The following is a 12402-nucleotide window of genomic DNA, read 5'->3' on the forward strand; positions in this document are numbered from 1 at the left end:
CAGATGTAGAGGCCTTACCTTTTACCGGGACAGTTATTTCTGGTCCGGAACTGGACGAAATTGTGGCTACGGTGGCAGCTCCTATGACAGCATTTCTGCCTTCCACTGTGGGACCCCGTACCACGTGCTTTCGCCCACAAGGTAAGCCATGAGGACAGTTATTCCCCAGATCACAGCCTCAACCTTTCAGACCGCCTAAGCAGGCCGACAAGCCTGGTCTACCCATCGTCTGGAGACCAAGCAGTTGGACCATCCCGCTGCCGGGAAGGGGCGGGACCCCAGGGTGGGAGATCATCTTTTGCAATTTTCAGCCGCATGGCTGGACACAATGACACTGTTGGGTCCGCGATCTGGTTACAAGAGGCTACGCACTCACGTTTCAGCATCGGCCCCTCTAAAAAAAATTCCATCAGTTTACCATGGGATCCAGCCAAGGCCGGGCCCTTAGGGACTCGAGTCACTCCTCCGTTCCAGTGTCATTGTGCAGGTTCCCCCGACATAATGAGCATGGGGTTCTATGCCAGCGTATTACTGGTACGGAAACCTAGCAGGGCTGATGGTCAACCTCAAATCCCTCAATCTTTCTCCCAGGTTCCGAAGTTTCGTATGGAATCGCTAGGTTCCATCATCCTGGACTTGGAACCGAGGATGCCTACCTTCATGTGCCTTCTTTTGGCACAGTCTCAGAGGGTACTCCAGGATTACATTCTGCAAACAGTGACCCTCCATTGCTGGATTATCAGCTGGTCCAAATCTTCTATCACTCCATCTCAGCGAATGGTCCATCTGGGGGGCTCACTTGAGTTCCAGTCTTCAAAGGGTTTTCCTACCAGCGGACAGACTCTGGACCCTCCAGTCCAGAAACTTCAGACACAGGAATGTAACCATGAATGAGTGTATGCTGGTCCTGCGTTCCATGATATCGACCTTCAAAATACTGGAGTATGCCCAGTTCCACTCCCATCCACTTCAGCGGGAACTTCTCTCCAATTGGGGGATTCCCACCTGCACATCAAGACTCAGAGTATTATCCTCTCCCAGGAGGTTCACCTGTCCCTGACGTGGTGGCATCTCTCTCGGAACCTGTAGGTCAGCTGTCCCTTCTGGATCCAGGAATGGGTCCTACTGATGACGGACGCCAGTCTATGCAGTTGGGGGACGGTCACATGTCAGATCCTTCAAGGTTTTGTGGATTGCGACAGAGCCGCCAATCGATTGGAGTTGAGGGCGGTATGTAGAGCCCTTTGTTCTGGCTCTCCCGTTACTTCAAGGTCACCCTGTTCAATTAGTCGTACAATGCCACGACAGTAGCATACATCAACCACAAGGGAAGCACTCGTCTGGGTGCCATGGCAGAGTCCAGGTGCATCTTCCAGTGGGCGAAGAGACATGTCTCAGCGATTTTCATACCGGGGGTGCTGACCTGGGAAGCAGATTTTGTCAGTCGCCAGACCCTCCATGCCAGGGAATGGTCTCTACATACAGACTCGTTCAACCTAGTCGTCTACAGGTGGGGAGTTCCAGAGGTGGACTTGATGGCATCTCGCCACAATCACAAGTCCAACAGTACAGAACTCGTACAAGAGATCCAGGAGCCTGTCTCATAGACGCTCTGTCGGCCCCGTGGCCTTTCCATCAAATGTATGCATTTCCTCTGATATCGCTCATTCCCAGGGTTCTCCGCAAGTTCAAAGCGGAAGGGGGAACCTTGGTTCTGGTGGCACCGGATTGGCCGAGAAGGCTCTGTACACAGATATGCTGGGATTGTTAGTGGCGCCTCTGTTCCTCCTTCCTCGACAACTAAACCTCATCAGTCAAGGTCCATGCCTACACCAGGACCTGTCCCGTCTCCGTTTGATCGGGCGGCTCTTGAAACATCCCTCTTGAGAGCGAAAGGTTTCTCTTCAAGAGTAACCCAGGCAAGAGTAACCCAGGTTCATCGACATTCCTCAGCGGGAGCTTACTACAGAATCTGGAAGGCCTTGCTTTCCTGGTGTAAGAACAGGGGTCTTAACACCAGGATCTATTGATTGGCTAGGGTCTTATCGTTTCTCCAGTCAGGCTTCATTGCCGGTTTGCCCCTTTCCTCATTGAAGGTGCAGATCTTGGATAGTTTCCCCCATTTGAACCCTTGCAGTCAGTTGATCTTCTGTGACTCACTTGGGAGACTATCTTCCTGTTAGCCATTGCATCTGCTAGAACAGTGTCTGACTTGCATGCCCTTTCGTGTCGTTCACCCTATTTGATTTTCCATCCAGACAGGGTGGCACTCAGGACCTGCCCCTCTTATTTACCTGAAGTGGTCTCCAGATTCCACATGAATCAGGAGATCGTGGTCTCCACTTTTAGGAACTCTGGACAGACTATGGTAGATTCCTCCTTGGGTGTGGTTCAGACTCTTCGTCTATATGTCAAATGGACGAAGGCCTTTAGCAAATCAGATGCTCTGTCTTATATGGTGCACATAAGAGGGGTTGGCCGCCGTTTAAGCAGACTGTGGCCTGTTGGCTCAGGTCGGCTATCCGCCAGGCCTAATTGGTCGCTGGTCTTCCAGTCACGAAGGGGTTCGGTCTAACTCCACGAGGGTGGTGAGTGCCTCTTGGGCTGTACATGGCAACAACATAGTCGTTCCTTCATACTTTCCTGTGCTTCTATGCGCTTGATACATTTGCATCCGGGGACTCTGCTTTCGGGGCGGAGTGTCCTTAGCGCGACTCAGGCGCGTCACCACCCTTGAGATGTTGCTTTAGGACGTCCCAGCATAGCCCTGTGTCTCCTATGGCTCGAAGTAGAAAATGAGATTTATGTTCTTACCTGTTAAATCTTTCCTTGAGATCCATAGAAGAAACAGCGATCACTCCCTGACGCACCTGCTGTTATGCATTTTGCTGTGGTTTATGCAGTTTTACGGTTATGTTATGCCTGTTATGTGTACAGTCTCATCCTTCTCTTTACTCTTGCCTTGGGCTTGTTACTAAAACTGGTGGCCTGGGGGGTGGGGTTTAAGAGGGAGGAGCCTGGGTTGCCCAGAGGCAAATCTTTAAACCTGTTTAGTGCCTGCCAGGTCAATTAACCTATACACATTGTCATCCCTGTGTGTCTTATGGATCCCGAAGAAAGATTTAACAGGTAAGAACATAAATCTTTCTGCCCAATACCTGGTGCCTTATGCTCCTAAAGCCTGATTGTGGTGTCGCTGCTTCTCACTTGGGGGCCTGGCAGTGCTTACCCAGCTGGTAGTATGTACCATTACATGGTGCTGGAGAGGTGTACAATAATCTATTACTGGTAGATGCAGATAACCAGGTGGACAGTTTCCTGGTATTACCGGCAGCTTCCTCTCCTATGTGACCAGTTCCGGGTGTGATGGGTTTTATCATCTGCTGTCTCTGATTTCTAGATTGAAAGACTACCCCCAGTATTGCCAACACTTGGCTTCAATTAGTCACTTTATCCAGTTCCCGCATCACCTGCAGGAGGTGAGTGTCAGCTCTTGGTGATATTACTGGTTTATGGTCTGTATCTGGGTGTTACACTGATGTTTCTCCATTGCTCAGTACATAGAGTACGGTCAGCAGTCCCGGGATCCTCCGGTTAAGATGCAGGGATCCATCACCACGCCAGGAAGCATTGCACTCTCCCAGGCCCAGACTCCAGCTAAAGCTCCTCTACCCGGCCCAGTCAGCACCAACGCAGTCACCACTGCTACCCCTACAACCTCTGCCAAAACCATCACCATAACCAGGCCCACTGGAGTCAGCTTCAAGAAGGACGTACCGGTAAGGCTCCGCTGCAGCTGTCCGTGCCACAGCGTGGGTGATGGCATCCTCTGATCCATGCTTTTACCATTTCAGCCATCTATTAACACCACAAACATCGATACTCTGCTGGTGGCTACAGATCAGACTGAAAGGACCATGGAGCCACCTGAGAGCGTGCAGGAGAAGATAGCGTTTATCTTCAACAACCTATCGCAGTCCAACATGACGCAGAAGGTAAGGGGCTGAGGTGGCTGCAGCACAGTACAGGCTTTTCCCTTCTATTCACTGCGTGCAGAGTAAGAAGCCATAGACGCACGTTTTCCAGGCACGATCACTGCGTGCACAGTAAGGAGGCATAGATGCTGCATGTCCCAGGCACAGTCACTGCGTGCAGAGTAAGGAGGCATACACACGTGTCCCAGGCACAGTCACTGCGTGCAGATTAAGGTGGCATAGACACAGATATCCCAGGAACACTCAATATGTGCAGAGTAAGGTGGCATAGACACTAGTGTCCCAGGCACAGTCACTGTGTGATCTAAGGTGGCATAGACACGTGTATCCTTGGCAGTCACTGAGTGCAAAGTAAGGAGGCATAGACGCGCGTATCCCAGGCAGTCACTGTGTGCAGAGTAAGGAGGCATAGACACGCGTTTCCCAGGCACAGTCACTGTGTGCAGAGTAAGGAGGCATAAACACGTGTCCCTGGCACAGTCACTGGGATTACTCAGAACTTGATCAGACAATGGCCAGCCAGTCCTGATGATACAGGTGACTCCTTCCCCAACACTGGAAGCTATTTTATATTTGGGTGGTATTTGCAGCTTCTGGGGATTGGTGTTGTCGTCCTGGCCATTACTTCGCATAATTTCTGCCAGGTTGGACACAGGACATGTAGGGATGGATTCGAGTGTAGACTCTTGTGCCCAGGCTGCAGGAATAGGTCTATTGCACTACATGTCACCCTTGGCAGTGTCTGCCCTTCATACTCAGGTTGGCAGGTAGTGTGCCCTGCTGCGGTGGGGGCAGCCTAGTGGCTCTGGTATCTGCTCAACTCCCTCCAGGAGAGATTCTATGTTTTAAATCATTATATATTTGAAGCCATGGCTATCTCCTTGTAGTCCTGCTGATTCCCCACCGATGGGACCTTATGTGCCATCTTACTGGGCTCTGATCAACTTCTGCTTTTTGTCAGGTGGAAGAGCTGAAGGAGACGGTAAAAGATGAGTTCATGCCTTGGGTGTCTCAGTACCTGGTGATGAAACGCGTCAGCATCGAATTGAACTTTCACAGCTTATACTCCAACTTCATGGATGCCCTGAAAAACACTGAGTTCAACAAGATGGTCCTAGCAGAAACCTACCGGAATATCAAGGTATGCCTGTTCCTTTTGTCTCGTGTCTGTCCCTAGACGTCATTGGCACTAATGACCTAACTCTTCCAGGTGCTGCTGACGTCTGACAAAGCTGCTGCAAACTTCTCTGATCGCTCTCTACTAAAGAACTTGGGCCACTGGCTGGGGATGATTACATTGGCCAAGAACAAGCCCATCTTACACATGGTTAGTAGGGTAGCGCTGTGCGGAGCCTCTGCTGCACCCAGGCTGCTGCTCACTCTAATCTCAGTCTGTTTGGCTTTGTCTGTAGGACTTGGACCTGAAGTCCCTGCTGCTCGAAGCCTATGTAAAGGGACAACAGGAGCTACTCTACGTTGTGCCTTTTGTTGCCAAAGTTTTGGAGTCCAGCGTCAGGAGTGTGGTATGTAAGGCACGAGGCATGCACCATTGTCTCTCTGGGGTAGGCTGGGTTCGGTTCAGCACAGATTCTATACCCTCCCATTTGGAGTACTGCGTTTGGGTTCCTGTCCGAGTCGGCTATCAAAGTTCGCAGCAGTCATGTGGCAGCCCTATCTGATCAGCGTGCGTGTATCTAACCTGCACCAAGTAATATAAATAAATAGCATTAGTGCTTAGTAAGGACCCCCGAAAGAGACATAATGGTTTTGGGACTTTCACTATAAAGCAGTATCCTTGGACTGGATAATCCCAATGCTTGAGGGACGGACCCCATCCTCTCAGCTGATTATGGGCCTCGAATTGCAAGTCTGAAAACCCTTTTATTGATAGTTTTTGTTGTATGCAGGTTTTCAGACCCCCGAATCCATGGACCATGGGCATTATGAATGTATTGGCGGAGCTTCATCAGGAACATGACTTGAAAGTGAGTGAGACAATCTTTTAGGGTGTACATACCACCACTTTGTCACTTTGTGATGATTTCTGTCCCTATTCACCTGCTTCCTACCCCCCCTTGCCTGAAGCCACAACTGAGTAAGGTTCTTGTTTCCAGCTGAATCTAAAGTTTGAGATTGAGGTTCTGTGTAAGAACTTGGCCATTGACATCAATGAATTGAAGCCCGGCAGCCTCTTGAAAGACAAAGACCGCCTGAAGTCTCTGGACGAGCAGCTTTCTGCCCCCAAAAAAGATGTTAAACAGCCTGAGGATCTGCCTCCCATCACCAACGCCAATGAATATGCCATTCGTACAGCCGGTAAACTCTGGGCATCAGTGGAGAAGCAAGAGTCAGATGCAGTGTTTACAGGTAGGTGCTGCCATGTCTGCCGTTGGTGGTTGTCTTCACTTGGGATGTCTCACTGTTTCTGCTTTCAGCTACAGCCACAGCTCCACCACCCAGCACCACCTGCACCGTCACTGTACCACCACAGCCACAATACAGCTACCACGATATCCACATCTATTCCCTCGCTGGGCTCGCCCCACACATCACACTCAATCCCACGGTAAGTGTCCTCTCGACAGTCCCTGTAGTCTCCTCAGTACCAGGCTCATATTGTGATGACTCTTTCCACAGATTCCACTGTTCCAGGCTCACCCTCAGCTCAAGCAGTGCGTCCGCCAAGCGATCGAGCGAGCGGTGCAGGAGCTGGTTCACCCTGTGGTTGATCGTTCCATCAAGATCGCCATGACCACTTGTGAGCAAATCGTGCGGAAGGATTTTGCGTTGGACTCGGAGGAGTCGCGTATGCGTGTCGCCGCACATCACATGATGCGCAACCTGACTGCAGGCATGGCCATGATCACCTGCCGCGAACCTCTGCTGATGAGCATTGCCACCAACCTGAAGAACAGCTTTGCCACGGCTATGCGGGTACAGCTAAGCTTCGTGTGTGTGTGCGGTAGATAAGTCTGGCCTGTGTGTGGTCCGATCTGGCCTATGTATGTATGTATGGAAGGGGGGGAGGGAATCAGACTTTCTTCTGACATCGGAATCCTGTCGGTAGTCCAATAGGGGTGAGTGCATCAGAGCCCCTTGCGGGCTTGCTGTGCTCACCACCTGTTCTATTCTCCCTCCTATAGGGGTTGTGGACCCCCACAAGAGAAATTAGCCATTGGCAGTTGGGATCCTGACTGAACATTGAGAAACAACCATAGGAAACCTGACTGTCTGTCATCCGGCAGCACTGTGGGGGGGGGGGGGTGTCTGAGTGGTGTGTGTGGAGCAGGTAAGTCACGGTTGCTTGCCACTGGGTGGTGGGAGAGATAGTCTAGCCTTTGTGTGGTGTGGCTGGATCGCCATTATTAATGACCTTAGATGCTGGTGTCTCCCCCAGGCAGCCTCCCCCCAGCAGCGGGAGATGATGGAGCAGGCCGCAGCCCAGCTGGCTCAGGATAACTGTGAGCTGGCCTGTTGCTTCATACAGAAGACTGCCGTGGAGAAGGCCGGGCCAGAGATGGACAAGAGACTCGCCACGGTACGTTCCTGTGTGTTCCCTGTGTAGGTTACTTGGAGGAGAAAGAAAAGAGTTTGCACAGTGGATGCACACCAAAAGAGAAAACTTACTTTTATTGATTTTATTGGGGTAAAAAGAAAAGAGGGCACTGTCCTGTGTGAACTTTTAACATATAGGATCGCACAGGATGACCTCTTTCTGCGGCATTGTGAAAAAATTTTAAGAGATTAAAAAGATTGAGACATACACACAACATTTAATGTGAAGTGCGAATGTACTAAAATAAATTGTTTATAGGGTTCTAAAAAATTCCTTAGAGTTGTTGCTGGTTTTTGACTGTAGCTTATTCACATGTCACATGGGTTATCAACCTTTATTTCTTCTTCGGGTTCCATGGTTCCCACTGGACATCAGGGTTGTAGGCGGATCTAGGGTCCGTGGCGCCAATCAGCGAAGCTTTGTAGTTTCCCAGGATGCCCGGTCCCTCTCCCCCATAACCCCGCCTCCAAGCTTAGCTCCTCCGTTTTTGTTTGGTGCCAGAACGATGCAGTTGCACAATTTTTATCAGCAGGGATTACCTCTTTGAGGTAATCCCATAAAAAGCTAACTTTTTTATTTTTAAACTTTTTCTTTTACACAGAGCCGCTTAGGTGGCTTGGCCTCCCCCGCTGTCAATCATTGACGGCGGTGCGGCGGCCACATCTCTCGCGCCGGCACTCCCCCATGACCTGGGTCAGAGGGGTACTCGGCAGGGGAGAGACACAGCGCCTAGCACCGCTGGACATCTCCCCCAGGCAGCATGGCCAGAGTCCGGGAGCAGGTAAGGCTCTGAGAGCACAAACCCCTGCTGTGCTGTGCGCGATGGGAGTATGCCGCAGCAGTAGGGGTGGACATTGCTGCTTGCGGCAGGGTCTCCACTAGACCACCGGGGCCTAAGCGCAGGCTGGATCTCTTGAGATCCATTTTAACGGGGCTCTTTGCTCCGGTGGGGAAGACCCGGGGGGGGGGGGGCGCTAAGCCTGCAGCACCTTCCCCGGCTTTGGGCGCCAATCTGCCCACAGATCTGCTGCCCAGGAGTGCTATCCTGTTCCTGCCTCTGATGAGCAGCCATCTCAGCACGAGGCCAGAGTTACCAGTGTGCTGGTACAGTCTCCCCTGTGAAATAGTCTACACCAGGGGTGTCCAAACTTTGAGACAAGGGCCAGATTTGGTGAGGTGAAAATGTGGGGGGGCCATTCAGCCTGACATTCTTTGAATCATTAATCACATCAGAATGGTCCCCCACTCTGTCCCCATTCACTCTGTCCCCATTCACTCTGTCCCCCAGCTTGCCCCTTCACTGTTTTTCCCCCAGTTTGCCCCCATTCACTGTATGTCCCCCATTCACTGTATGTTCCCTACTCTGCACCCATTCACTGTCCCACAGCCTGCCTCCCTTCTCTTAATGTCCATCAGTGCCTCCATTCATTGTATGTCCCCCAGCCTGACCCTCCTTCTCTGTATATTTCCCAGTCCCTTGTGTGAACCAGAGGAAGGAGAGGCAAAGCAGGCACTGCAAGGACAGGAGATGCTTGGGCTCCCGCTGCTGCCTCCGCTCTGCATGTTACGGGAGCAAGCTTCCCCCTTGCTGCCCCCCGCCCCAAACACTGCTGTCACTGATTGTGGAGTAGCGTGATATACGATTGCAGTAGGAGGGGTAGGACGCCAAACACATCTGCCTGTGGCGGCCGGCACCTCCTCACTGCAGCAGACAGCAAGGTAAAGGAGCGCTCGCCGGGGCCCCACCTTTAGTGTCCTGTGCTGTGCTTCCCACATCTGATGCTCTGCCTTCTTCCAGCTGGAGGCTGCGGGTCACTTGAAATGACAGCACGGGCTGCAATTGGCCCCCGGGCCTGACTTTGGTCATGCCTTGAAAAACTGGATTGGTGGAGCGCTGAGTCAATGAAAGAATTACAATCCTGACCAATTGGGTGTAAATATATAAAACAATTTATTAAACAAATGAAAGGTACATATATATCACATGAAAGCATATATTTGCTAAAAACATCTATTGATGTTGCACTTTGTACGAAATAACCCCTATAATTGGGGGATTGGATACTTTGGGAAAAATACAGTCACACTTTGAAAAAGTCATCTGTGGATGACGAAACGCGTCCGGTCTTACCCCTGGATACTTTTGTGGATACAAATTGGATTACAAAGCTTTCTACAAACCACTTGGACCAACTCCCTCTACACCAATCTTTTTGCCCACTGGACACTCAAGGGACACCACCACCTGTTCATTCTGGAGCCGTTCTTTCCGTGAGTAAACAACATCTATGCTCACGAAGTGACATACTACATCTGGCTATCCAACAGGTTAATGGAAACCCACCAAACCAGTTAATATACATCTATTTTGGCAAAAACGGTCTAAAAAGGGAGTCCACATAGGAACAAGTGTGACTGTATTTTTCCCAAAGTATCCATCCCCCAATTATAGGGGTTGTTTCGTACAAAGTGCAATATACCATCAATAGATGTTTTTAGCAAATATATGCTTTCATGTGATATATATGTACCTTTTATTTGTTTAATAAATTGTTTTATATATTTACACCCAATTGGTCAGGATTGTAATTCTTTCATTGATTCAGCGCTCCACCAATCCAGTTTCTCTTCCATATTTTCTCTTGGGGGAATGACCACCCCCACTGGTGTGAGCAGCTACACAGGATAGCCCATCCCCAAGCGCCTGTTTTTTGCGTTTACAGAGGTGCATTCTCCCCCTTTTTACCACCTACGGTAGAGAGACGTCCTCTGTGCGCAAATTCTCTTTTCTGTTTGGTCATGCCTTATCTACACGCTTTCACAGACACCCTCATCCTGCTTACTCCATAGGGTATTGTGGTAAATAGGGTGTAATAGCAGTTATTGGCATTACCAGCTAATTGTAAAAGTGCTTGTGTATGTGACTGTATAGCATTAGATCTTTTACTCTCATTCTCTGTCAGTAATTGTAACTGTCCACTGTATTTCTCATAATCTTCTGAGGAAGGTTCAGAGGTTTACCCTCTCAGGTCACATACATTCGGTTATATCACTATTCATCAAAGCATACCCTTCCACTGCATAAACCAGATGGTTCTCCGACCCCTTGCCTGTTTACATCCTGCTATCTAAACACCACCCACTTGCTTGCACCTCTTGTAATCTGTCTGTCTCCCCTTCCTACTAGATTGTAAACTCCTCCGAGTAGGGCCCTCTTCCCTCCTATTGTCAAAGCCCTCTTCTCTTCACATTTCACTCACAGCTCTCCTATACTCCAACACTCAGTGACCATCTTTGTCCGCATACTCATCTCCATCATTGGCATCTAGCCTCTAGTTGTATGTGGATTGAGTCCTCACTACTTATATCCAAGCTGTAATGTGTATTGAACTGTGGCGCTCTTTATTTGTACTGTATTTTTGTTATTTATTCAATGTTATGCCAAGCTTTGTCTCCCTGTATTGTTCCTTTGTACGGCGCTGCGAAACACTTGTGGCGCCTTATAAATAAAATTATAATAATAATATCTCTCTAATTTCTCTTTCTTCCACTAGGTGACACTGGAGAGTTACAGTGGGGAATAGAAGGCGACCACAGGGAGCTTGGGCACTTTAGAATAAATTATTAGTGACTAACTCCTCCCCTTCTACTTCCTCTCCTAGGCAGTCTTAGCATGTGCCCTACGGGAGCTGGGTGCATTCATTGCTCACTCCTGGGCTTTTTTTAATTTTTTTTTAATTTTAATGATCTGCAATCAGCAGGAGGACAGGCAAGTAGCCCCCTGTCCCTACCTGCCTGCGACGAGGGCGCTGTCGGCGGGTCCGGTCGCCGCTGCATGCAGCTCGCCTCCGGTACCCGGCTGCAGGATCCACAGATCCTGAGGTCCCGTCGCCGCTGCACGCAGCGCGCCTCGAGGACCTGTCAGCACGCCGCACCCGACAGCCATGGCAGGGGTAAGTATAACGCTGATCCTCTGCTAGCGGGGGATTCCGCGAAAGAGCGCGGCATTGCACTTTTAAAAACAGCGCCATAACGAGGAGCGGAGTAGCGCGCGGCATGCTGGGCACGGTCCACGGCTCCCTCCAGGCGATGGAAAAGTGCAGGTGACCCTGGTACAGTGAGTCACAGCGGGACATAGGAGGTCAGGGCGGCTTGGACTGTGTCCAAAAAGGTCCCTTAGCCAGCGCAGGTTATATTTATATACAGTGCGCGTCTCTGGCTTGTGGCAGACTCTGCCTTGTATACCTCCTCTCCTGTCCGGTGCTTAACCTCTCTCTCTCTCCTCTCTGTTGGATGATTGAGGAGTGTATGATGGCTGGTGGGGCTCCTAAAAAGATTGCTTGCAAGAAGTGCAACACTAAGTTCACCCCACACGCTGAGGGCGCCATTTTATGTCCCCCATGTGCTGCATCCCCAGTCCCCCCGCCTCCAACAGCGGGGCAGGATACTCCTGTATGGGCTTCACAATTGTCCACAGTGATTTCTCAGCTGGCTTCTGAGTTATCTGCAGCCAGACAAGATAGAGATGCAGCCAGGGATCAACAGGCAGAGTTAACCTCTGCTGTTGAGGGTCTGTCCAGAGCATTACAGACGGACACCCCAGTACCCCCTCCCCCTAGACTGGCTCCTGCTAATAGAATTTTTCCTCAAGTCCCTCTGTTAGATGATACAGATGATGACATGCCAGATCTAGAGGAGGGTGAAGTTAATGAGCCGGAGGCTCCAGTCCTACAGGACACTGAGGTCCCCTCTCAGGGGTTAGAGGACCTAATACAAGCAGTCCGCTTAACCCTCAATGTCTCTGAGGAGGAGAGGCCTGCTGCGCGGCCCTCAGTCTTTGCCAAGAAGCAG

At 50.4% G+C, this 12402-nt stretch overlaps 1 protein-coding gene across 2 annotated transcripts in view; it reads left to right on the forward strand.

Annotated features, from left to right (window-relative positions):
- The window catches only part of CNOT1 (CCR4-NOT transcription complex subunit 1), a 133317-nt gene that overhangs the window by 84736 nt on the left and 36179 nt on the right, over nt 1-12402 (forward strand). For both annotated transcript variants that reach the window (XM_083167882.1, XM_083167883.1), the window contains exons 22-32: nt 3401-3479; nt 3558-3779; nt 3855-3995; nt 4957-5136; nt 5206-5322; nt 5408-5518; nt 5903-5980; nt 6110-6362; nt 6431-6561; nt 6633-6929; nt 7393-7533. In XM_083167882.1, coding sequence (XP_083024008.1) covers nt 3401-3479; nt 3558-3779; nt 3855-3995; nt 4957-5136; nt 5206-5322; nt 5408-5518; nt 5903-5980; nt 6110-6362; nt 6431-6561; nt 6633-6929; nt 7393-7533 — 1750 coding nt within the window. The remainder of the gene's footprint in view (nt 1-3400; nt 3480-3557; nt 3780-3854; nt 3996-4956; nt 5137-5205; nt 5323-5407; nt 5519-5902; nt 5981-6109; nt 6363-6430; nt 6562-6632; nt 6930-7392; nt 7534-12402) is intronic.

The sequence above is a fragment of the Crinia signifera genome, unplaced genomic scaffold, assembly GCF_055691185.1.
Source record: "Crinia signifera unplaced genomic scaffold, ASM5569118v1 HAP2_SCAFFOLD_100, whole genome shotgun sequence".
In the NCBI taxonomy this organism is placed as follows: Eukaryota; Metazoa; Chordata; class Amphibia; order Anura; family Myobatrachidae; genus Crinia; species Crinia signifera.